At 36.7% G+C, this 23,073-nt stretch overlaps 1 protein-coding gene and 1 pseudogene across 2 annotated transcripts in view; both read left to right on the plus strand.

Moving 5' to 3' along the window:
- Positions 1 to 23,073, plus strand: part of ADAMTS6 (ADAM metallopeptidase with thrombospondin type 1 motif 6) — a 274,021-nt gene that overhangs the window by 179,579 nt on the left and 71,369 nt on the right. The window contains exons 9-12 of one of the 2 annotated variants that reach the window (XM_027101010.1): positions 2,336 to 2,481; positions 4,628 to 4,691; positions 13,359 to 13,439; positions 20,772 to 20,874. In XM_027101010.1, the coding sequence (XP_026956811.1) occupies positions 2,336 to 2,481; positions 4,628 to 4,691; positions 13,359 to 13,439; positions 20,772 to 20,874 (394 nt within the window). The remainder of the gene's footprint in view (positions 1 to 2,335; positions 2,482 to 4,627; positions 4,692 to 13,358; positions 13,440 to 20,771; positions 20,875 to 23,073) is intronic. The other variant, XM_027101008.1, reaches the window with a different exon arrangement.
- LOC113617484 (ribulose-phosphate 3-epimerase pseudogene) lies at positions 10,972 to 12,371 on the plus strand (annotated as a pseudogene).

Raw genomic sequence — 23,073 nt, forward strand, 5'->3', positions numbered from 1 at the left:
ATAAGCTGGCAGCTGGAACATTCTCCCTCTCACATGTACATTATTAGCAGCCCTGCTCCCAGAGTTGGTACTGTATTATCAGTTCAGCCAACTACCTCTGCTTCATCATTTTGGACAGATGATTTTCTTTTTCTTCATGGTAATTTTTGTTGCCCAAAACTTGTAATCTTTTTTAATGTCCTACTTTAATATTTATTAGATTTAGGGTCAGAATGTTTGGTCTTATAGCCAACCAAATTTTGACTTCCTCTTGCCTAATTGCTTAGCACTTTTCTTAAGAAGTCCTTTATGTTGTTACAACTACTGTAATATTCTCTGAGTGCCAACTACCAGGGAAGCAAAGATGAATATGACTATCTTTACCCTCCAGTATCTCCAGTTCCTTCCTGAAATATAGTAACCAAAACAGGACACAGGATTCTATAATTTAATGTATTCATTCATTCAATAAAGTTTTGTTGCATATCCACTACATTCTAGGCACTGTTCTAGACATTCAACATTTCCAATTAGAACATTCTGTGATGATAGAAATGTTCTGTATCTGCTCTGTCCAACATCATAGCCGCTAGGCCACATGTGGCTATGGGAGCCCTAGAAATGTAGCTAGTGGGTCTAAGGAACTGACTTTTTAATTTTAATTAATTTAAATTTGAACAGCCACATTTGGCTCTCAAGGCTTTTACATACTAAGGAGAGGAGACAATAAAAATAATAAGGAAGTAATCTGAGAAATAAATAGGGTGATTTAAAGTAGGTGTAAGAGGGGGCTAAAACAGAAGGATGTAATCTCTATACATCCTGGAGTAGGGGGAGGGGAGGGTGGAAGGGATAGTGAAGTACAACCACTTCAGAATAAGAGTGATCAAGGAAAGACCTCTCTGATTGAGTGACACCTGACCTGAGACCAAACGATGAGAAGACAATATAAGGAATCTGAAGATTATTCCCAGGAGGACCAGCAAATGCAAATGCCCTGAGGAGAGAACAGGTTTAGTGTATGGAGGAAAAGAAATAAGGCCAGTGTGTCTGGAACATTCTGTACCAGAAAGAGAATAAGGCTGGAGAAGGAGGCAGAGGCTAGGTCACAAAGGCCACCGTTGACCAGAGTTAAGGGAAGGAGGAAACCACCACAGTCTTTTAAGCCAAAAAGTGACATAATGCCATAATATGTTTTTAAAAGAGCTCTCTGATAGCTCGCTGGAGAATAGGTTGATTATACATAGAAGAAAGTGAGGCAGGGGGACCAGATAACAAGCTGATCTATTTGCTAGTTTGGTCTAGAGTGGTAGTAGTACAAATGGTGAAAGTGAAAGAATTCTGGATATGCAGAATTAATATAATAAACTGATTACTTTCAAAGCATCACATGTCATAATCCCTTTACATTTTAATATAATGGTTGAATTTTTATTTAACAATCTAACATTGCTGACAGTTACTCAACTCTAATAATGTTCCCTATTGTTATTCATATAAACAAATGACTTTCATAGCATCAGTATGGTTCATCAAATTTTGATAACTCAGAAAAATGCACCAATAAAAGCCTAGCCTAATGCTTGGTTTAAAAAAAAAAATCATTTTTACCAATTCTGCAAATTAGATTTATCATGTTAGAGTTATGAGCTGATTATGCGATGTCTGCATCTCGATAAATTATTCCTGACTTTCTACTTATGTGCAGTATGTGTGGTTTATTGCAGAGAGTAAAGCTGAGAAGAATTCCAGTACACATGTTCATGCAGGGACTATACACATGGCTAGTCACTGTGTATAAGGGATTTTTGTGCCCTGTCCCTAGTGTCTTGGCATTGCTTTTATTATGTCTGCAGCAGTCATGTAGATGAAATGCCACAACACATTCTTTTACTATTGTAGCCTCAACCGGCCTTTTTTTTTTTTTAAAGAAAAAGCAATTACCATCATAAAAATGCCTTACTGGGGAACTTTCCATATTGCGTTATCATTCCATGAGTCTAATAATAGTGGAATATAAAGAAAAAAACGTTTTAATACTAAAATATCTAAAAAAGAGTTTTGAGGTCTCTATAATGAGAAACACTAAAAGTCTGGAGGAGAAGAAATAAGGAAAAAAGAAGTAAAGTCAAGTTTTTTAGACTCCTGGTACTTGTTAGAGATTTATAAATCATTGCCTAGCTAAAGATAATTTGCAAATCACATGCACCTTTACCAATGTCTAAACACAGTTAAAGAACTCTCAGTCTGTTATCTATTGGGAGAATGCTAATGCCTGACCCTTATGTATTTATTTCTATCCTGATAGCTCTATCTGCCTAAAAGCTAATTCTCTGTTTTCTGTGAAATCTTGCAGTGGTGTTATCAGGGAGATTGTGTTCCTTTTGGCACTTGGCCCCAGAGCATAGATGGGGGCTGGGGTCCCTGGTCACTATGGGGAGAGTGCAGCAGGACCTGCGGGGGAGGCGTCTCCTCATCCCTAAGACACTGTGACAGTCCAGCGTAAGTAGCTAAAGTAAGCCGGAGCCAACAAAAAGACACAGTTGGAAATGATTCAAAGCTGTGGTTTCACATGTTATCTGTAAAAACGTTTCACTAGTGAGCCAAGTGCTTGTCTTCAGAACAAGCAATAGGCACTGGAAAGTGGAGGAGCCTTGTTAGACAGACTTTCTTTTTCTTCTTTTCACCTTACTATGTAACTAAAAATAAAAGAAAAAGAAAAAAGAAAAGCATTGTGTATCTATCCCAGATATAGCCAGACTTTTAATCTAGTAATAATCAGATAGATTTCCTCCTCCAAAAACTACTGAATTATGGATGAATCCAGGTCTTGTCTTAGCTACAGTACCATTATTCCCAGGAAGCATAAGGTCTTTTCACATGTCACATAAAATTATTACTGCTACATTAGTATTAAAAGGACCAATGAGAGCACTTTGAGGGTTGAAATGCCTTGATTCGCATCACAAATCACAATGAAAAGAATACTGCCCATGTGTTAAAATAGTTTCCATTCACATGCCCCCATTAATCACCTTCCGGAGCTGCATCCACTTTTCTCCTCACGATTGTTTTATGTAGGTCAGACTGCTCCTCTCCCACCACTCTTTTTCTCCAGCCGGAGTCCCCCTGGCATAAAGCCAGCCCCATCAGTATTTCTTGCTCGCTGTATTGCTTCTCCCTTCCACCAGTGCCCATTGCAGGTGGATGATTCCTTTAGTTGGCCTTGCGTGTCCTCCTGGAGACTAAACTGCTCCTTAGCTGCTTCATGTCGAGTGCTCCCATTTCTTTCTAGAGCTCAGGTTGAGGACCTTCTTTCCTGACAATTATTTGGTGCAGAATGGTGTTATAATATCACTTCTGCTTTTTTCCCCCTGCTGGGGTAGAAGATGGTCTATTTTTATTGTTTATTTTTTCTCATTTTAACTCAGGATACCTGTCTTTGGTTCCTCTCTCTAAATGTCTCTTTTCTTCTCTTTTATTCTTTTTAGCTTGAAATTGTTTCCCTTTGTATTAGTTCTGTGTTTTCATTCTCCCACTTTCTATTATTACCATCCTGCTAAACAGAGCTGTCACCCACTCATAAAACAGCATTGCCACCACCGTCCCCACTACCTTGTTTTTGTCTGACCAACACATTTCTCCCAGCTGGTTCAAGCTAGGCCATTTCTTTCCCTTGCTTAAAGTCAGCATTCACTAGCATTCAAAATATATTCAAAGTGTAACTTTAATTATCTCATTGATACCAGTGGGCCAAAATTATAATTGAGACTTGATCTTTTTAAAACAAGTGCAGAATAGTTAACCTAAGTTCAACTGCAGGCTACTGTAATTTAATAATCAAAAGTATAAAACCCTATGATAATAAATAATATACCCAAATACTTAAGAGAATGACTTGGACCTCTTTTAAAAGAACAAGTTAGTTTTTTCCATTCAAAAATTGCATGTCCAAATAATAGCATATGACTTTCTCTAATGTTAAAGACTCCAAAAATTAATTTATGTATAACACGTATTTAACATCCTAATTTGAATGTAATATAAAGTATCTATATAATGTAAGCCTATCTTAGATTTAGATTTAATTTTTTGAAACTGAAGTTTTTAAAACTTCATGTAATATTTGAATTGAGATAGAAATTTATTTCTGAATTAAAAACTTTGAGCTGAAGCTATTTCCAGGGAGTTATTTTGTGTCCTTTCCTTATTTCCAGTCTGGAAAAAAACACAAACTTTCCATTTTCTACTTGATGAACATATAGTATCAGATTATGTGTTTTGTTAAATATGATTCAAATGGCTTTTCATTATAAATGATTTTTAAACTCATTGTGTTGAGCTGAATACCTGTTTACTATGATAATTAGAAAATACATTGATTTAATTACATTTTCTTAAGAATGTATATCATCACAATTAAGAGCCTTATAAAGTTACTCATGGTAGATTGCCTTAATTTTTTGTTCAGCAACCATAATCATTATTGCTAACTAATGCCAGCATGATTATTATTTTAATAACTAATAAAACGTCAGATTTTTTATTTTCTTAAAGTAAATGTTAATATGTTTTCATCAAGCAATATATATACTGTTTATGTGGTTAGATATATTATATTCACATGTTAAACAAAATGTGTTTGCAGACCTTCAGGAGGTGGAAAATATTGCCTTGGGGAAAGGAAACGGTATCGCTCCTGCAATACAGATGTAAGTAAAACCAAACTCTGCTATGAAAAATTAGCTTACATTTCCCCTAGAGAAGGGAAATTTTTTAAATTGTGAACTATTTGATCAGAAATCCATGTGCATGAGGGTCACATGAATTTTTGAAACTGAATGGAACCAGCCTCAAGTCCATCAATTCCTTTAAGAATCAAGAGAAAGCTCCAGCACTAGAAGCAAATACACTCTCCCCCAGTAGGAGTCAAGAGAGAGAGACACGCACCCTGAACTTCCCTGGCTCCCCAACACTCACAGCTTTGCCACCGTTATCTTTCTTGAGTTCAAGAAACAAGGATTAATCTTTATTCCATTTTATGTTTGCCGCGGCAAGAAGTCCCAGAATTCCATGTCACTCCTCATCTCTTGCCATCCAATTCCATAAATCTCTGCATATCCCTTCTTCTGTTTCTCATCCCTGCCCAACCACTGAAACTCTTCTGTGCCCTCAGAAGCTCGTGGTCCATCATCAGCAAAATCCCTTACATCCTGACATCTCTGAATTTTTCTTCCCTTCACCTTCTTGTTCTAATGGAAACTGGCTCTCCTCTGAAGATACTGCTTCCTCTGCAGGCCTCTAAAGTTAAGGACATGTATTTTCTCCCTTAGCTCTTGAAAGACTGGGCCTGGAAGTGAATTGACTATCTTCTTTATATCTTATTACTCCTCCCAGATAATTTTTCCTTCCTCCTATCTAAAAACCACAGCTTTTAATTTCATATCATCAGACTATTACCCACACTCCCACACTATTCCTCACTCTTACGCTCTCCAACCCTATGCCTATCCTAATCCTTGTTTATTCATAAACATGTGGATGATTTTTTCAACATCTTCTCTTCAGGGTTTTTCCATAACCATACAAACATGCTGTTATTTCTCCTATCTTGAAAAAACAAAAACAAAAATACTTACCATATCTAATTCCTCTTCTCATTTTTCCCTAAAATTGCTCATATAAAGTTTTTGCCTCCAACATTCTAGTGAAAATGTTCCTGCCAAGTCAAAGATGTTTTCCATGTTGCTAAACCCAATAATCAGTTCTGAGTGTTTATTTTACTTGATCTTTACCAGGCTTCCATGACACTGTAGCTTTTTGGTTGTCCTTCTATATTGCTACTTATTCTTCCTCATTCTCCTTTGCTGGTTTCTATTCTTTTCTCCGACTTCTTAATGTCAGAGTACCCAGGACTTACCCCTCTTTTTCTCTGCCATACCAATACTCATTTCTTTGGTGATCTCATCCAGCTTCATTGCTTATGATACCATTCATATGTTATTTGACCCCAAATTTATATTTTCATCCCAGACTTCTTCCATGGATTTCAGACTCATGTCTTACCATTTATTAGACTTTTAATAGACATGTACTATTTAACATGTCCAAATGCTGTCTCCAAAACATTTCCACAACCATGTTCTTCCAGCAGTTTTTCCCATCTCAGATGTCAACTTCATCTGGCTCAAGCCAAAAACCCTTGAGTCATTCTTGATTCCTTTCTCTGTCTCACAGACTATATCCAATCCCTCAGAAAATCCCATTGGCTTTGCCTTCAAAATACATCATAGATCTGACTTCTTCTCACTGCCTCTACTGCTGCCTACCACTCTTTCACTGGATTACTCTAAGTGGCTTTTTCCGTGGGTTTCCAGATACTACTTTTGCTCCCTACAGCCCTCAGTATAAGAGGCAGAGTGATTCCGTTTCAGTATATCCTTTACCCAAGACCTTTCGATGGCTCCCTGTTTTACTTAAATCCAAAGTTCTTACAAAGGCCTGCAAGGCCTTCACAATCTGGCCTTCTATTACTTCTCTGAACTCATCTTTTATTATATTTCTCCTTATTCACTCTGCTCCAGCCACACGGGCCTCCCTCCTTGTACGTGCCAGGCATGCTCCCACCTTAGGGCTTTTGCATTGGCTGTTCCCTTTGCCTTGTATACTCTTCCAACCCAAATATCTACATCGCTAACTCCCTTACCTCACCTTTACTCGGCTGTCATCTTCTCAGTGAGGCCTGGCTTGAATACTGTATTTAAAGTTGCAACCCTCCCTACTCCCTACACCCCTGGGATTCCTAATCTTCTTTACCCTGCTCTATTTCCCCTCATACTACCTCTAACACACTCTATAGCTTATTTATCGTATTTAATTCTATTAAATTTACATCTTGAATTCATTACATGTAGCTTCAATTACAATGATTATATTGTTTCAGGCATTATTTATTCATTCACTCAACAAATAATTGAGTGCTTACTGTTTATCAGACTGTGATAGAGTGAGAGAGGCTCTGCCCTCAAGGATATTATAATTTCTTGGGAAGTCGCAGAAAATCACAATGCAGGGTGATAAGTGATATGATATGATAGAATAAGTATGGAATACTATAAAAGCATGTGGAATTGTCACATAACCTAATTAGGGATTTAAGGATTTCTTCCCATGGGAAGCTAACGATCTGAAAGGGCAAATTGCAGCTGACCAGAAAAGAAGGAAGTGACAATGAAAGCATTCTAGGCACGAAGAAAATTAAGTGCCAGGTGGGTAGGTTAAAAAATTTAGCCTCAGATTTATGCTTTAGATAAAAATGGGTTAGGGAAAGGTGAGATTACAACAGAACAGTAAACAAATCAAGAAGAATTTAAGGATACTGGTGAGAATGATGAGCTGAGCCATTCACTCTATACTAGGGAATGACAGTGGAGTCTAAAGAAGGCTAGCGTGGAGAAAATTAAGGATGTAACTTTGAAAAATGCATAAAAATTAAAGAACCAGTATTGTAGGAAAAACAGGGTGAGAGAGATAGCAGGTGAGGGGATCAGAGAGTGGAATGTATTTGAATTTAAGTTATGAGAAGTGAGACTGTTCTCAGTGAGAACAAATCTGGAGTGTGGCCATGGGAGTGCATGCCTAACCTTGAGTGGAGGTGAAGGAGTTCTAGGAATGTTAAGGCTAGGGAGTTTGGGGAGTCTTCCGTGTGGATGTTGGATTCACTCAGGATGTTATTAGGACTTGGAGGGTATAGTGAGACTGTGAAGCAGGTATCAAGCTCTTTAACAAATGAGGGGAAATGACCATCATAAAGTTGGGAGAAAGCAGTGATGAAACCAAATAGTGATTTGGATGAATAACATGAATCTCGGAAAATAGAGGTTTTATGCAAGGGAAGAAGAATGGAGTACCTACTGCATATTTAGACTGTGTTAGGTAGGAGTGAGAAAGGCAAACCGACCTCTCAATTCCCATCTATTTCTGTTATGTGGTTGTAGAGGTGGGCACACATTTTGGGTCTAATAACACAGGTGCTATACAATATGAATAATGTACGATAGGTAACAGAAAAAGGAAAAAAAAACATGCCAGACACACATGCCAGGCTTGTTGCATTTTACCCATGAAATATGTTTTAGATGCTCAGATTGTGGAGTTTGTTATTGGTAGGTTGACATTTCTATTACTATCTTTGTCTTCTGTTTCAGCTTTTTGCAAATGTTAAGGAGATATATTTAACATATATGTATCATTAATATACAAATAATTATGTTTTCTTCATTAATCTTGTCTCTACTAGTTCAGAATTTGAGACAATTCAGTTACCACACCAAAATTTATTTTCACGCTATCCAAGTTAATAAAGCTGTCTGAACATAAGTTGTGTAAACTGGAGCCTTTTAAAATGTAATCTAATACATGAAAGTTTAAACTTTCAAAACACATAATCTAGCCCAGCACTGTCCAAGAGAACGTTCCTCAATGATGGAAATATTCTATCTGTGCACTGTCCAGCCTGGTAGCCAGTAGTCAAATTAGCTTTTGAGTACTTGAAATGCGTCTAGTGCAACAGAAGAACCGAATTTTTAAGTTTAACTAATTTAAATTTGAATAGCCACATGCGGCTAGTGACAACTGTATTGGGCAGCACAAAGCTAGTCTAGCTATGCAGTAGAAAAATAACTGTTATGAAGAAGATTGTATCTGTTAATCCCAAATCCCTAATTTATCCCTCCCCCTTCCATTTTTGCTAACCATAAGTTTGTTTTCTATGTCTTCGGGTCTGTTTCTGTTTTGAAGCACAGGGGACTATATTCAATATCTTGTAATAACCAATAGTGAAAAAGAATCTGAAGAAGAATACATATTTTATATATATATATATATATATATATGTATAACTGAATCACTTTGCTGTACACCTGAAACATTGTAAATCACCTATACTTCAATTAAAAAAAATTTAACAGTATAAAAAGAAGACTGTAAATATTATGTGTAAAATTCTCAAAACAAGTCAAATCAATCTTAGCTCATTTTAGAAACAAACGTGAAATTTTTATTTTTGGTAATGACAGATTATTCTGACAGAAAAATATTTTAGAGAGTGCTGAATAAGATTTTTTTTTTTAACATTTTAAAATCAGCAAAGAGCTGACCAGATAGTAAGGGAAATGCCGTAAGGTCATAATTTTTGAAGGCAAACTCAAAAGCATCAACAAGGAAACATCAGAGCAACTAAGGTACTCTCACCCTGACAATATTCAGAGAAGAGATTAAGTGCTCCAGTGTGTCTTTCTTAAGTATATGAAAAGTTTTTTCCGAAGCTTCTCCCCTGCTACCTCATCAGACTTCCTTCATGTTTTATTGGCCAGGAGGCCGAATGCCCACCCTTAACCCAGTCATGGGCAAAAGGAATGGTATTACCATAATTGGTTTTGACTAATCTAGATATGCCCCTAAAATGGGGTTAGAATCATTTTCTCTGAGAGGTAGATTCCTGAGCAAAAATCAGAATTCTGTTAGCAAGAAAGTAGGCAGTGATAGATATTGAGAGTGCCACAGGTGTCTGCATCAGAGCTCTTTTAGTTTCCATCTTTACGAGTAGAAGTAGCAGCAACAAAAGTAGTAACGGTAGTAGTAGGACTAGTACTAGCAGTAGTACCAGTAGTAGTAGTAGTGATGGTAGTAGCTGCTGCTAACATTTATTGAGCACTTACTACATACCAGACCTATTATTTTAACCATATTTTCTTTCCATACTGAGAGTTCTCCTCAGTGGTGAGTTGACTTGGTAAGATATTTTTAATTTCCATTTGTTCAATATAAATCTAGAAAAACTATGCTATAAAGTTGTGTTATAATCTGTTTTGTTACAGCCTTGTTTCTGCAACACAAATTAGCTCATAAGTGACTGAGTTATTTTGTGCCACTAAGAAATACAGCAGCTGAAGTCAAACTACGTTTTGCCTTTATACAGCTGAACAGCTGATGAAAATTGTGCTGTACATGATGACCATTCACCTCACACTCTTCTTTTTGTTCACTTTGGCCACATGCTCTGTCATTTCTGTGTGTGTTTCTGCCTGTTCTTTGTACATTGGCCTCTTGTCTCTATAATGTATAATGTTTTGAATGTTTTTTTTTTTTCTATAATGCCTGGGTGTCTGTGTGAACTACCCTAATTTAAGGGACTCAAGAGAGTATACTTGTCTTTTATCAAATCAGCCTCCTGCCTTAGTGCATGTTTTATTTAATTTAATACTTTACACATCATATTGAGTGACCCTGTAAATAAGATGTGAGAGAAAACTTTCCAATTAGTTAGAACCAGTTTGACCGTCAAGACCTAGAAAACAATTCATAGGCATTGTTACTTTGTCATATGTGATCCAAGAGCTTTTCTGGAGACTTAAATAGGGATAAAACAAGGGATAAATTCAAATGATCCTGGAAGAATTTTCAAATCAGTGTCCAGAATGAGATGATGTTAGGCAATCAAACGGTAAGAGCACCAGGGTTCCTTATCTAATGTCATGAATCTTTGAGGCTTGCTCTCTACTTTCTAATAACTTAAGCACGTTATAATAGAAAATAGGAAATCTAGGAGATATAAGCCTGATTAACATATATTTGATACATCCTACTTGCATTTCTTTTAAGATCTTGCGACCCATTCCAAACAGCCTATCAGTTTGCCATATAGTATAGCAGTTTTGACCCTATCTTTTCTGTGATTGACCAGCTGGTACTGTAGATTACAGCTTAGTTCCTACGTTTTTACATATAATAATAATTATATTATTATTTATAACTCTTATTAGAATTGAATTAGCTTCATTAAAATCACAACAGAAGAATAGAATAAATTAGAAAATCAGAAGAAAAGGAAAAATAATATAAGGCTGGGATCAGTACCTTAAATATGTACCACAAGGTCCTTTCACTCACTAAAAGTGGGCCATAGATTTTGCTCTGAGTTTCCTAGTAACCTGAGTAAAGAAGCAAACACTATCAGTTCTAAGATTCATAATGTCTGATAGCTATGACAAAAGGAGATATATCCACAAAGGAACACTTCATTATTTTGAAGCTTTGATACTTTTCCTATGTGGATCCCTACACTAGTGAATCAGATTGAAACATACAAGGCTGACAGTATTCTCCTTGCTTAGGTTTGAGGAGAAATTGGACCTAGAACCAATGAAGGCCAGTCTTAAAAAGTGGCAAGCACAAAAACAAGATAGCCACACTTTCTCCCTAATGCCAGTGTAATTCCTACCACAGACATTTGAAGGGTACAGGAATGGTAGGAAGAGAAGAGCTCTCCAGTGGAAAGACAACAGTGTTCCCATTAAGTCCTGTCCTACTTACCCCAGTTTCAAAGAAAGCGATCCACAGAAATAGAAGAGGCAACTTATAAAGAGAGAATCTTTAAGGTTTTAAAATAAAACCAAAATGGATAGCCAGCTGTAAAATTGGCTGACCACTCTCAACAGCAACTTAACCAGCCTAGAGGCCAAAGGTATTCACACAATAGACTCTGAGGCTGGTTATCTGCATCAGGATGTATTGGATGTGCAGTTTGTTCCCTACATCACCATTGGTCACCCTCAGGAGCCTTCAAAAGCATCTAGAAAAAGATTCATTCTTTGACATTCACATCATGGTCTCTAGGACAGAATACCAGGTAAAGACAATAGCTGTGGCAGGAACAAATGAATATGCTTTTTGGCTTGAAGCTACTGAGAAACCAGGAGCATCTACTAAAGACATAGGATATTTGGATGAAGTTTGCTCTCACCATTAAACCAGGAACTTCAATAGAATATTTGGGACCATAAACTAATCTAATAGATATGATCTTACGGAACTTGGGTTTGGAGAGCAGAGATTTATGGAAGTCATGATGCTGAGAGTTCATTGTTTGAGTTCTCCTCTTTGGACTTAAAGATAAATGATTGTTAAGGTCCTGACAGTTTTTATAAATGAGCAAATGTAGGAAGTAGCATGATTATCAGGTAGTGCCATTATGAGAAATAAAGACCCCAGATCTGTGCTCAATCTTCTAAAAAGTGTTTGCTCGAGAGCTGCTAAAAAAATACTTTATTATGTATATGGAATCTCCTTTTTATTGACACAAAAGAATATTGACTATTAAGCAGGCATTTCTGCTTTCCTGAGCAATTTTTCACTGCAGTGACTGAAACTATCATGCAAAATGTTCTCAGAGGGTAAAAGTTGGTGTACATAGTATAAGTATTTTAAGTAGCAGAATTTATAGGTCAGTGTTATAAATACTTGAAAACTTGATGTTTGTCAAGAGTAAAAATATTGCTATATTGAGGTTATGAACCAAATTTTATATCAAAGCCTAAAGAAGAAATATTAGCTACTGTGCAAAGGACTCTTCTACATTTCTAAAAAGAATGTCCTGGTGTTGCTTAGCTATTTTCCAGAAAATCCGTGTGTTTTTCCTATTCCATTTTATTTGTGATTTGCATGTCTGCTTGATAATGTGACTAGGATAGAACTTCTGGTGAAAAGCCTAAGCTCCACCTTGGCTGGGGTGAAGTCATATTATTCTTGCATCTTACACATCTCATTTCCTCCTTTATTTTATGCATCAAAACTGTAAAAAACAATGGAGACAAAGGATTTTCCAGGTCATCTGTGGTCTGTTCTAAAATTTAAGCATAGGTTATTTAGTACAGGGACATTTTTTCAGTCAGCTTTGCTAGAGGTGCATGCTGTTCTGCAGTTTTTTTCTTCTTCATTGTGTAAGGTCATTAAATGGTGTCATTGCCTTGGTTGTGGTACACAGGAAAAGTACAGCCTATATTCGGAAGTAGTACTGTAGTGAAAAAGGTATGGACTTTGTATTCAAACTGACTTAAATTTAATCCTGACTATAACAGGATTGTTTCTATTTTACCTTGACAAGATACCTAACTTGACTAAACTTCAGAGAACTCCTATATAAAGAGTATAATTATATCAAACTTGCAGGGTTGTTTGAGAATTAAAAGAAGTAATACTTTAAAACATCTAGTGCTATCCCTGGTACTTAATCTGTATTTGCTACAGTGTAGCTATTACTGTATACATTTATGTTTTATGGATTACAAAGTACTTTTTATATAACCTCATCAAATCTTCAAATCACTTTTATAAAGGGAAGGACAGGGTTTTGTTTTGTTTTTTAATATTTTAAAATGAGGAACTAAAGCTCAGCAACAGGCTAGTGTCTTGGAAGGGATTCAGGAAGGCATAGAATTTCTGAGTGCTGCTCTAGCACTCAGATGGAGCCTTTGGGAGGTGGGTGTGGCAAAGTAAGCTCTGAAAGAGTTTGGTCACCTTTGACATTGTCTTACTTCCAGTCTAACCTTACCCTGCAGCAGAACCACATAGCTGAGGACAATTATGAAACTACAGACCTTGCCCCCAGGGAAAGGTGTGGGGTAAGTGATGCCAAGGTACAGAGTTGATCCATTAACTAACAGTGTTATAACTGTGTCCCAAGTTATAATTAGAAAACATATATGTATCAACCACATTATTCTCATATACTTCAATATACTTATAAAAGTATACTTTCATATATATGTATATATATATGTGTGTATGTATATATGTATAGATATATGTATATATACACATATATATAAAATGGCAAAAAATAGCAGGAGCAGTGTCATTAATCTTTAGGTTAGTATGAATTTTATAGAGTGCATCTTGTTGTGAGAAATAAAGATTAACTTTTAAGCACAGAATAGAGCTTGCTTGTTTATTTTGTTCTTTAAAGCGACGTTTAAAAAATCACAAAGTAAAAGTTTGTTTCTTAACATTTTTACAGGCTTAGGGGAAAGGGTCATGCTATGGATAGATGACATTTAAATTAAATTTAGGCCATACAAGGCATATAGAAGTAGTTTTAATTTTGAAAACTTGCATACAAGATTATGGTATCAAACATGACAGCCAGATTTAAGTTTGTCTAGACAATGTAGGTTTATCAGGCTTTTGTTTTCTTTTTCTTCAAAAGTAAAGGTACAGTGAAATTACTCCCCCAAAAGCAGAAACTATTTGGGGGAGAAAATATGAGAAGTTTGCCTCAAAACTGGGGTTGAAATGATTCACTACATGCATTGAACACTAAATTTAACCTTGGAAATGCCCTTGTGAATTACTTTAATGAGCTAATTAGATAGTACCTTATAATTAGGAAATCAGGAGTTTTGTTTGCAACTTGTAAAAGAGGGTGTGGAAGCAAGGCTTTTGTTAGCCCATTCGGCATCTTTATGTATATCACTCCTGTCTGGGTGAACAAGCAGAAATGTGTCCCTTCTTCACAGTCTCATGTCAAGTGCATGACTTGCTAATAAGCAAAGCAAAGGTTGAAATCCAGCCTCCACTTATGCTCCTTCACCTAACAGGGTATAATTGACTAAGAGTATGTTGCTATCCTGAAGAAAAAGAACATTAAATTTGGGGAGTGTAGAAGGTTGGTCTAGTGTAATAGTGAAGAAGCACAAGTGCATCTGGCATGAAAGTAAGAAAGGAAGAAGAAGCAGAAGGTGGGAAAGAGAGAGAAGGGGAGTAGAAGAACAAAATGCCAGTTTTGCTCATTTTGCTGTGTTCCCTGAGGCTGTAGGAATCCTGGCATCTTCCCAGCCTGTAGGAATGCTGGTATCTTCCCAGCCTACGCATCTTTTTTTAGGAAGAAAAGAGGAAAGGGAAAGGGGGGAAAGAGTTTCATTCTCGGCTTGCTTCTCACTCTTTATTACCCATAAGACATAATACAGTATTTGCAGAGTTTTCCTCATTTGGAAAACATTTTGGGATGTATTGCTCTTTAAGGTAAGGGTATTTGGGGTGTATTTTGCAAATGAAGAAAAGAAGGCACAAAGAGATTCCGGGACTTTCCAAGGTCATCTATTCTTTGGGGTAAAATCCAGATTACAACTCTAGTAACAGAAATGCCCCTGGACAGTTGGTCAGCAGAAGCTGAGATTTCTTTCTGCAGCAACGTTTATGCCCCAAGGATTTTTTTTTTTTAATCTATCAGTATAACTGGAAGCATAAGATAGTCTATAGAATGTGCTAACTTACATATTTCTCTAAAAAAAAAAGTAGTGAAAAAAGATACTAGTATTAACTTTTTGTATCTTTGAAAATACTAAGATCAAAAGATACTGAGACCTGCAGTGTTGCTTTCTGGATTTATGTGGGGCCCTGCTGGTTACTTTTTAGAAGAGGATGCTTGATAAGTGTTAACACTAGGAGGCTGAAAACCTGTCAGACTTCACTTTAAAAATTTGTTGCTTATGCCTACTGTTTTCTGTTGCGGTTTCTGCATAGTGTCAACATTTATTATACTTGAGTAACTTAAAAAGCATTACTCCCTAAACTCTCCACTATTCTTAAACAAAACAAAAATATATTTTATGTAATTTTTCCTTAAGAAATTACTCTTTTCTTTGATCTCTCTCATTCTTTGCAGCCGGAATACACAACTCCTACTGAGCTATTTCTAATCAACACAAGATTCAGAGCATTCACTGAAGGAAACATTTAAATCAAGAGAACAGAACACTAGCTGATAATATGCTAGAAACAGAAAGGCATGGGATCAAGTCCCCAAGTCTACTACAGTTTCCAATTTACAGCACCTCCCATCTTCCATGTTTTTCTGTGAACATCCTAAACACTCCTGCCTCAGGGCTTTTGCATTTAATGTTTCCTGGAACACTCTTTTCACAGGTTTATATGTAAGTCACTTCCTCAGTTTCTTTTAACTTTCTGCTCAAGTGCCACCTTATCAGAGAGAATTTCTCTTGCTCTACCATTTAAAACAACTCCCTCACCCGCGCCCAGCCCACCCCGCCACCTTAGTACCCTGCTTTATTTTTCTTCTTTCTCATCTCCAGCTACAGTGGGCTCCAGGAAAGCAGGGACCTAATCTGATTGGTTTATTCTCCAGAGCCTAGAATCCTATGTTATATATAAAAGCTTTTTATATATATTTGCTGAATATAAAAAAGACACTTCAGGCCAGTTCTTGGTGCCTGGTTTTAAGAGTACTAATGACAAGTTATTATGTCCCCATAGGAAAGCCATCAAGGTCCAGATACCTTTCAATAAGGGATTAGATTTGTTCAGTGTGGGTCCAGAAGAAAGGCGCAAGACCACTGGGTTATGGGAAGGAAGACAGATTTTGGCTGAAAGAAAGAACCAGATGATAATTGCAGCTCTCTGAAAAGTATTTGATCTATCTTTCTGTAGATTATACACATTGTGTGACCACTTTGGGGGTAACTGTACAGGAAGTTTAAGAGTTTTCTGCAAATTATATTATATTCTGACATCAATTCTTAAAAGTGTATGATTCTGTATTGACTCAAAAATTAATAATTGAGCTTGGTTCTTCTGCAAAATGCTGCCAGACATTTGTATCTATATGTTAACACCCGAAATCAGGGGTTGGCAAATTGCACCTTCTGGGTCAAATTTGGCCCATTGCCTCTTTTTGTAAATAAGATTTTAGTGGAACACAGCCCTGACTGTCATTTACATAATGTTTATGGCTTCTTTTACACTATGATATCACAGTTGAGTAGTTGTAACAGAGGTTATATGGCCCACAAAGTCTAACATATTTACTGTGTGGCCCTTGACAGAAAAAGTTTGCCAACCTCTGCCCTTAACCAATAAATTGCAAAATATAACACAAGGAAACATATCTCTATTCAGTCTCCCAAGTACCACTACCACTACTACTATCTCCTCCTCCTTCTCCTCCTTCTTTTCTCCTTCTTCATCATCATCATCAACTATTTTATCTGTAAAGATCCAACCATAATAATATAAACCACTCTAAATATTTAAACAGAGGGAATCTAATGCAAAGAATTGGTTACGTGGATAATGGAAGAGGCTGACAAGCCCATAGATCAGCATCAGCAGAAAGATACCACCACTCCTACCAGAAAAACATAGGAAGGAGTTAGTTTTATTAAAGCTTAGAGGCTGAAATCACACAGCAGAATCTGGAACCATACAATTGGGGGTGGGGGTGGCTGTTGTCTGATATTGGAGCCACAAAAATATTCTGCTTCTGCCTAAGATGCTGCTTGAGGTAGAGAGGAAATGAGAGAAATACCCTGGCTTCTCCCACTAGTGCCTTCCATTGCCTGAACTCAACCAGAAGTCAGCTGACACAGAGGCCTAGGAAATGGAGCCTGCAGATTTGTTCCCCCGACATAAAGAGCAGAGCAAAAGAATGGTGAGGAATGAGTCTAAGGATGCCTAGACCAAAGACCACACAACTGCTAATGGTTATTGAGTGCTACCAGTACCAGGTAAAGAGCTAAACAATTTACATGAATCCTCACCTACTGAGTAAATACTAGTGTTATCTCCAGTTTATAGATGAGGCTTGGAAAATTAAGTACATTGCTGAGGGCTATGAATTAAATACATAGGTTAGAATTGAATCCAGGTCTGTCTTACTCCAAAATCCTTACTTTCAGCCCTCTCATTTTGTAAATAAGAAAAAAGTAGTTTGGAGCAGATAAACTTGTAGCTGGTAAAGACAAGGCTAGGTCTAGAACCCAAGTTACTCCTATAAGGTTTTCGTACATCTTAAGAACTTAAAAACCTATTGTAGCATTTAGAGAGTCCAGAGGAGGCCCCCACTCAGATGCAGGAAGTGTCTTTGCACCTTGAAACTGTTACTAAGCAGCCTTCCTGGACACAATTTACTCAGTTATAAAATGGGATTATTAATTATAACTACCTTATGAGAGTGTTGAGAGAGCTTAAATAGATACAGATCTAGAGACCTCTGAACAGTGTGCCATGAGATAGGTACTTACTAAATGCTTAGAAAAAGGTAAGTAGGTGTTCTTATTGTTAATATTTTTATTATGCTGAACCTGGGAGTGGTTATCACAGGAAAAGAATAGATCAGAAATCTTATGAAATGTTATCCAAGTTTGTCATTAAACAGTAATATCCTCCTTTTGGACCTTTTACTTCTCTTCTATCTAGGATAATAATTACAAGATAGTCATTTTGGGTTTTTTTTTGAAGAGAGACTTTTTATTTTTATTTATTTATTTATTTATTATTTACTTATGACTGTGTCGGGTCTTAGTTGCAGCACGTGGGATCTTTCACTGTGGCAGGCGGGCTCTTCGTTGCAGAGCACGGGGCTTCTCTCTAGTTGCGGCACTCAGTCTCAGTAGTTGCAGTGCACAGGCTTAGTTGCCCGGCAGCATGTGGGATCTTGGTTCCCCGACCAGGGATCAAACCTGCGTCCCCGGCATTGGAAGGTGGATTCTTAACCACTGGAGCACCAGGGATAGTCCCTGTTTGGTTTTGTTTTAAGTGAGTGGCCCTCAAGTGCCTTAGTTTATTAATTCAGGGCTTTTTTTTTTTTTTAACCAGTCCTTATCTATGAAATGTTATCTGTTATGCTTCTATACAGTTCCTTTCTTTCATCCGGGATAGCTGTTGTCCAACTATTCCCAAAATATGACCTTTTCTTTCCTGTCCCCATGGCTTTACTTAGCTTCATTTTTTTTTTTTTTTTTTTTGCGTTATGTGGGCCTCTCACTGTCGTGGCCTCTCCCGTTGCAGAGCACAGGCTCCGGACGCGCCGGCCCAGCGGCCATGGCTCACGGGCCCAGCCGCTCCGCGGCATGTGGGATCCTCCCGGACCGGGGCACGAACCCGTGTCCCCTGCATCGGCAGGCGGACTCCCAACCACTGCGCCACCAGGGAAGCCCTACTTAGCTTCATTTTTAATAGAAGTCCTTTTTCTTTCTTAACCAGCTCAGTTCCTATAATACTTTGTAATATTATAAAGAATAAGTATGTATGATACTTTATTATAATTCTCATAATATACTCAAGATTTTCTTCCTCAACAAATATTTCCCTAACTAATCACATGACGCATTGATCTTTCACCTATATATAGCACCTGTAGACAATCTATAATGCGCTGTCATATACTTATTGCCTGAGATAGGGCTGTAGCTTTTCCATTTTTATCTTGTTACTCCAAATAGATTGAAAGTCATGCTTGGGTAAAGTTTTAGGTGGTTGGTGCTTTACAAATACTTAAGTATTATGTGAAAACTTGTGGCTAGATTTCAAATTACCTGTGTTTTATTAAATTGATGATATTTGCTTAAAAAAATTGATGATATTTGCTACATGACAAAGCCACTGACAACCTTGGTCATTTTCTGGGATTTCCTGAAAATGGCTTGTAAAGGGAAGCATTTCTTTATTTCAAAGATAAGCACACCATGAAACAAAAGACCCTGGAAGCATATCCTTCCAGCGTCATGCACTATGTAACCTATGGTAAATAGTTTTCATTTTTTTAAAAGGCAAATAAGGATAATTCGACAGGCAGAACCATTAGGTTTAGCATTGCAGTCTCATATTTTAACGTGCAGAAAATATTTTAAAATGCAAGGCTCATAACAGAACGTAGACCTGCTGTCACTATTTTCAGAATATGAGGCTTTGGACTTGATATGGTAGAAATTTTAACCACAGTATATAGGAAGTAATGATGACCATGCACATATTTGCACCTTGTGGTCTATTAGTTTTGCACATGCTTCAAGGGACCATTTGCAATGTACTGATCTCAGGAAACTGTATAAAGTAAATGTAGAGATCTAAGGGAGGGTAGTAAAATGTCCTCAAAATGATCTCTGAGATTGTAGCATACTCGCCATTTATTCACAATTGAGACTTTTATCTAATGACTTATTTTGTTCTGTCATATTCAAGGGAAATGTTTTCCCCACCCATGTTTCAAAAGCAGTACTTTGATTTTTAAGTGCTACTGCTCCAGAATTCTAAAAGATAAGTCAAATTAGGTCATATTTCCTCAAACACTATGAGAAGTTATACTTTTAATTCTTTGTGAACTTTAAGATTAAATTTAGGATGGCCCTGTGGTATTTGAAATCCAGACCTAACTAGATTGGCAAGATTTTCTTCCCTAAAAAACTTAGGTAGAAGAAGCATTCCAAACTTTTAAAAACAAATAATCCTCTCTTCACCCTCTCAACATCCTTCTCTCCTCCACCACCCAACACATGTACATGTTTTGAAAATTTAGTATTTTATTTTCTGTGATGTTAATAGATTAAATGTAAATCTTAATAAGTCCGAATTCCTTGAATTTAAAGGTGTTTAGACGTGAGGCCTAGCATTTTGCCCAGTTCATTCCACATCTTAAAATATGGTTTTTGTCAGGGCTAGACAGTAAACAGGTATAGTAGTTGGGATCCAAACCACAATTAATAGTGCTGAATGTCATGTTACAAACCTGCCTCTTGATTTCTGAAAATAAAGAGCTGGGAGTAGCTGTGGCAACTGGACCTCAAATACTGTTACCGAAAAGGATTTTGTGTTTTAGTTTCTTCATCTAGTTTTTATGTCTGTTTATAAGGAGATACCTGATGGATTGATTGCAAAGTGGACTATGAGATGCGTCTGAGTGTAAAGTTATATGGAAACTGTCTAACACTTAACTTTGTTTAAGTTACTTCAGTTATTTCTTCTGTGGCTAAGATTACAATTCAGACACTTCAGTCATAATACTGGTTGTAAAACAGTAAAGCAAATGCCAGAATTATAGCCAGAGAATAAGGGAGTAAGCTAATGTGATGGAGTTCAGGCACTTTTAATCTTAGGGACATTGTCCCTTGGTTTTGGTATTTTTCAACAATCATACTATTTATGATTTTATTTTATTTTAGCCATGTCCTTTGGGGGCCCGAGATTTTCGAGAGAAACAGTGTGCAGACTTTGACAATATGCCTTTCCGTGGAAAGTATTATAACTGGAAACCCTATACTGGAGGTAATGTATAACCTGGCAGAGTTTTCATCATGCTTGAGAGCTTTGCAAATATAAAGGAATATATAAATACATACAAACATGCCTGTACATTCATATACATACTAGTAAAAATTAGTGTTTGCAAATCACAGGAAAGTGCTTCTAATACTATAAAGGTCTCGTGTTTTAGTTTCCCTGTAATAAAGTTAATATGTTAGTACAAATGATCAGAAATCATTTTTTAAAACCCAATTCTATTTAACAAGGTACAAAGTTCCTAGAAATAATGTAAATCCAAGTAATATTTCTGAGTTCTTGAGACTTCCTTGGGGTGTATAGACATTATATTATAATAATTTACAATTATTGAATATGTGGAATTATCACCCTAAAAACAAATTATAATGATATAAATCAACTCAAAAGAGGCCAGGAAAATCTGTGTCTTTCTTGGTCACAGACCAAGGATCTTTCCATAGATGATTATTGTTCTTTTTCAGGGAAACATTTTTTGCTCTTTATTTTAGGCAAGTATCAGACGCTAATTGCTCTGTAAGCACAAGAAGTTTTCTTACGCTCCCAAAATACAAACTAAATTTTGTTAAAATTTTCTCTTAGAAAAATAGAATGTACTCTTAAAAAAACTTTTATTTATTGTTTTTCCAATATCTTAGTTAGTTTTTTGCTTTTTTTCTTGGCCATGCCACATGGCTCTCGGGATCTTAGTTCCTCAACCAGGGATTGAACCCAGGCCCCAGCAGTGGAAGCACCAAGTCCTAACCACTAAACCACCAGGGAATTCCCCCAACATCTTACTTTGAAAACTTTCCAACATAGAGCAATATTAAAACAATTTTGCAGTGACAACTATCTGCCCACCACCAAGATTCTATCATTAATATTTTTAATATACTGTCTTTATTACATGTCTAGTCATCTCTCTATCCATTCATTAATTTATTCTATTTTTCAGGTGCATTTCAAAGTAAATTGTAGTCATCAGTATACTTTCCTCTAGATGCTTCAGCTTATATAAGTTTAACCGCAGTTCAATATTTATTTTCTTTTTTCTTTTCAGGGAAGATTATGTACAATGAAATGCACAAAACTTAACTGTACTTTCCCTGAGTTTTGACAAATGCATACACCTGTAAAACCTTACTGAGTTATAGAACATTACCATTACCTCCAAAATTCTCATAGTCCTCATACTTCTTCCCATTTAGTAGCTGCCTCTACCTACTTCCAAGAGGCAACCAGTTCTGATTTTTTTCCTTACCATCAATTAGTTTTTTCTGTTACAGAACTTCATGTAAAGGAAATCATGGCATATTTACTCTTTTATCCAAGGCTTCTCTAAGCCTAGTGTTTTTGAGATCCATCCATGTCCTTGCAAATGTAATTACTTCATTCTTTTTTAATTGCTGAGCAGTATTCCATTGTACTAACCAGTTTGTTTATCCATTCTGCTATTGATGGAAACCTGATTGTTCCTAGTTTTCAGCTGTTATGAATAAGTGGCTATGAACATTTGTGTATGTCTTTTTGTGGGCATATGTTTTCATTTCTCTTGGGTAAATACTTAGGGGTGGAATTGCTGGGCAATAGGGTAGCTGTGAGTTTAGTTTTAAAAGAAACTGCCAGATGTTTTTCCAAAGCGATTGTACCAGTCACACTCCCATCAACAGTGTATAAGAGTTCTGTTTGCTCCCCATTCTTGCCAACATTTGGTGTTTTCAGTCATCTTCTGGTGGGTGTATAATGTTGTCTCAGTGAAGTTTTAATTTGCATTTTCTGATCATTGAATACGTTGAGCACGTTTTCATGTGCTTATTGAGCATTTATATATCCTCTTTTATAAAATGTTTGTTCAAATCTTTTACCTATTATTTTTTGAATTTTATTTATTTATTTTTTATACAGCATGTTCTTATTAGTCATCAATTTTATACACATCAGTGTATACATGTCAATCCCAATTGCCCAATTCATCACACCACCACTCCCACCCCCCCGCCATTTTCCCCCCTTGGTGTCCATACGTTTGTTCTCTACATCTGTGTCTCTATTTATGCCCTGCAAACCGGTTCATCTGACCATTTTTCTAGATTCCACATATATGCATTAATATCCGATATTTGTTTTTTTCTTTCTGACTTACTTCATTCTGTATGGCAGTCTCTAGGTCCATCCACATCTCTACAAATGACCCAATTTCAT

Source organism: Aethalodelphis obliquidens, unplaced genomic scaffold (genome assembly GCF_003676395.1).
Source record: "Aethalodelphis obliquidens isolate GAN/ISIS:26980383/991018 unplaced genomic scaffold, ASM367639v1 scaffold4, whole genome shotgun sequence".
Taxonomy (NCBI): domain Eukaryota; kingdom Metazoa; phylum Chordata; class Mammalia; order Artiodactyla; family Delphinidae; genus Aethalodelphis; species Aethalodelphis obliquidens.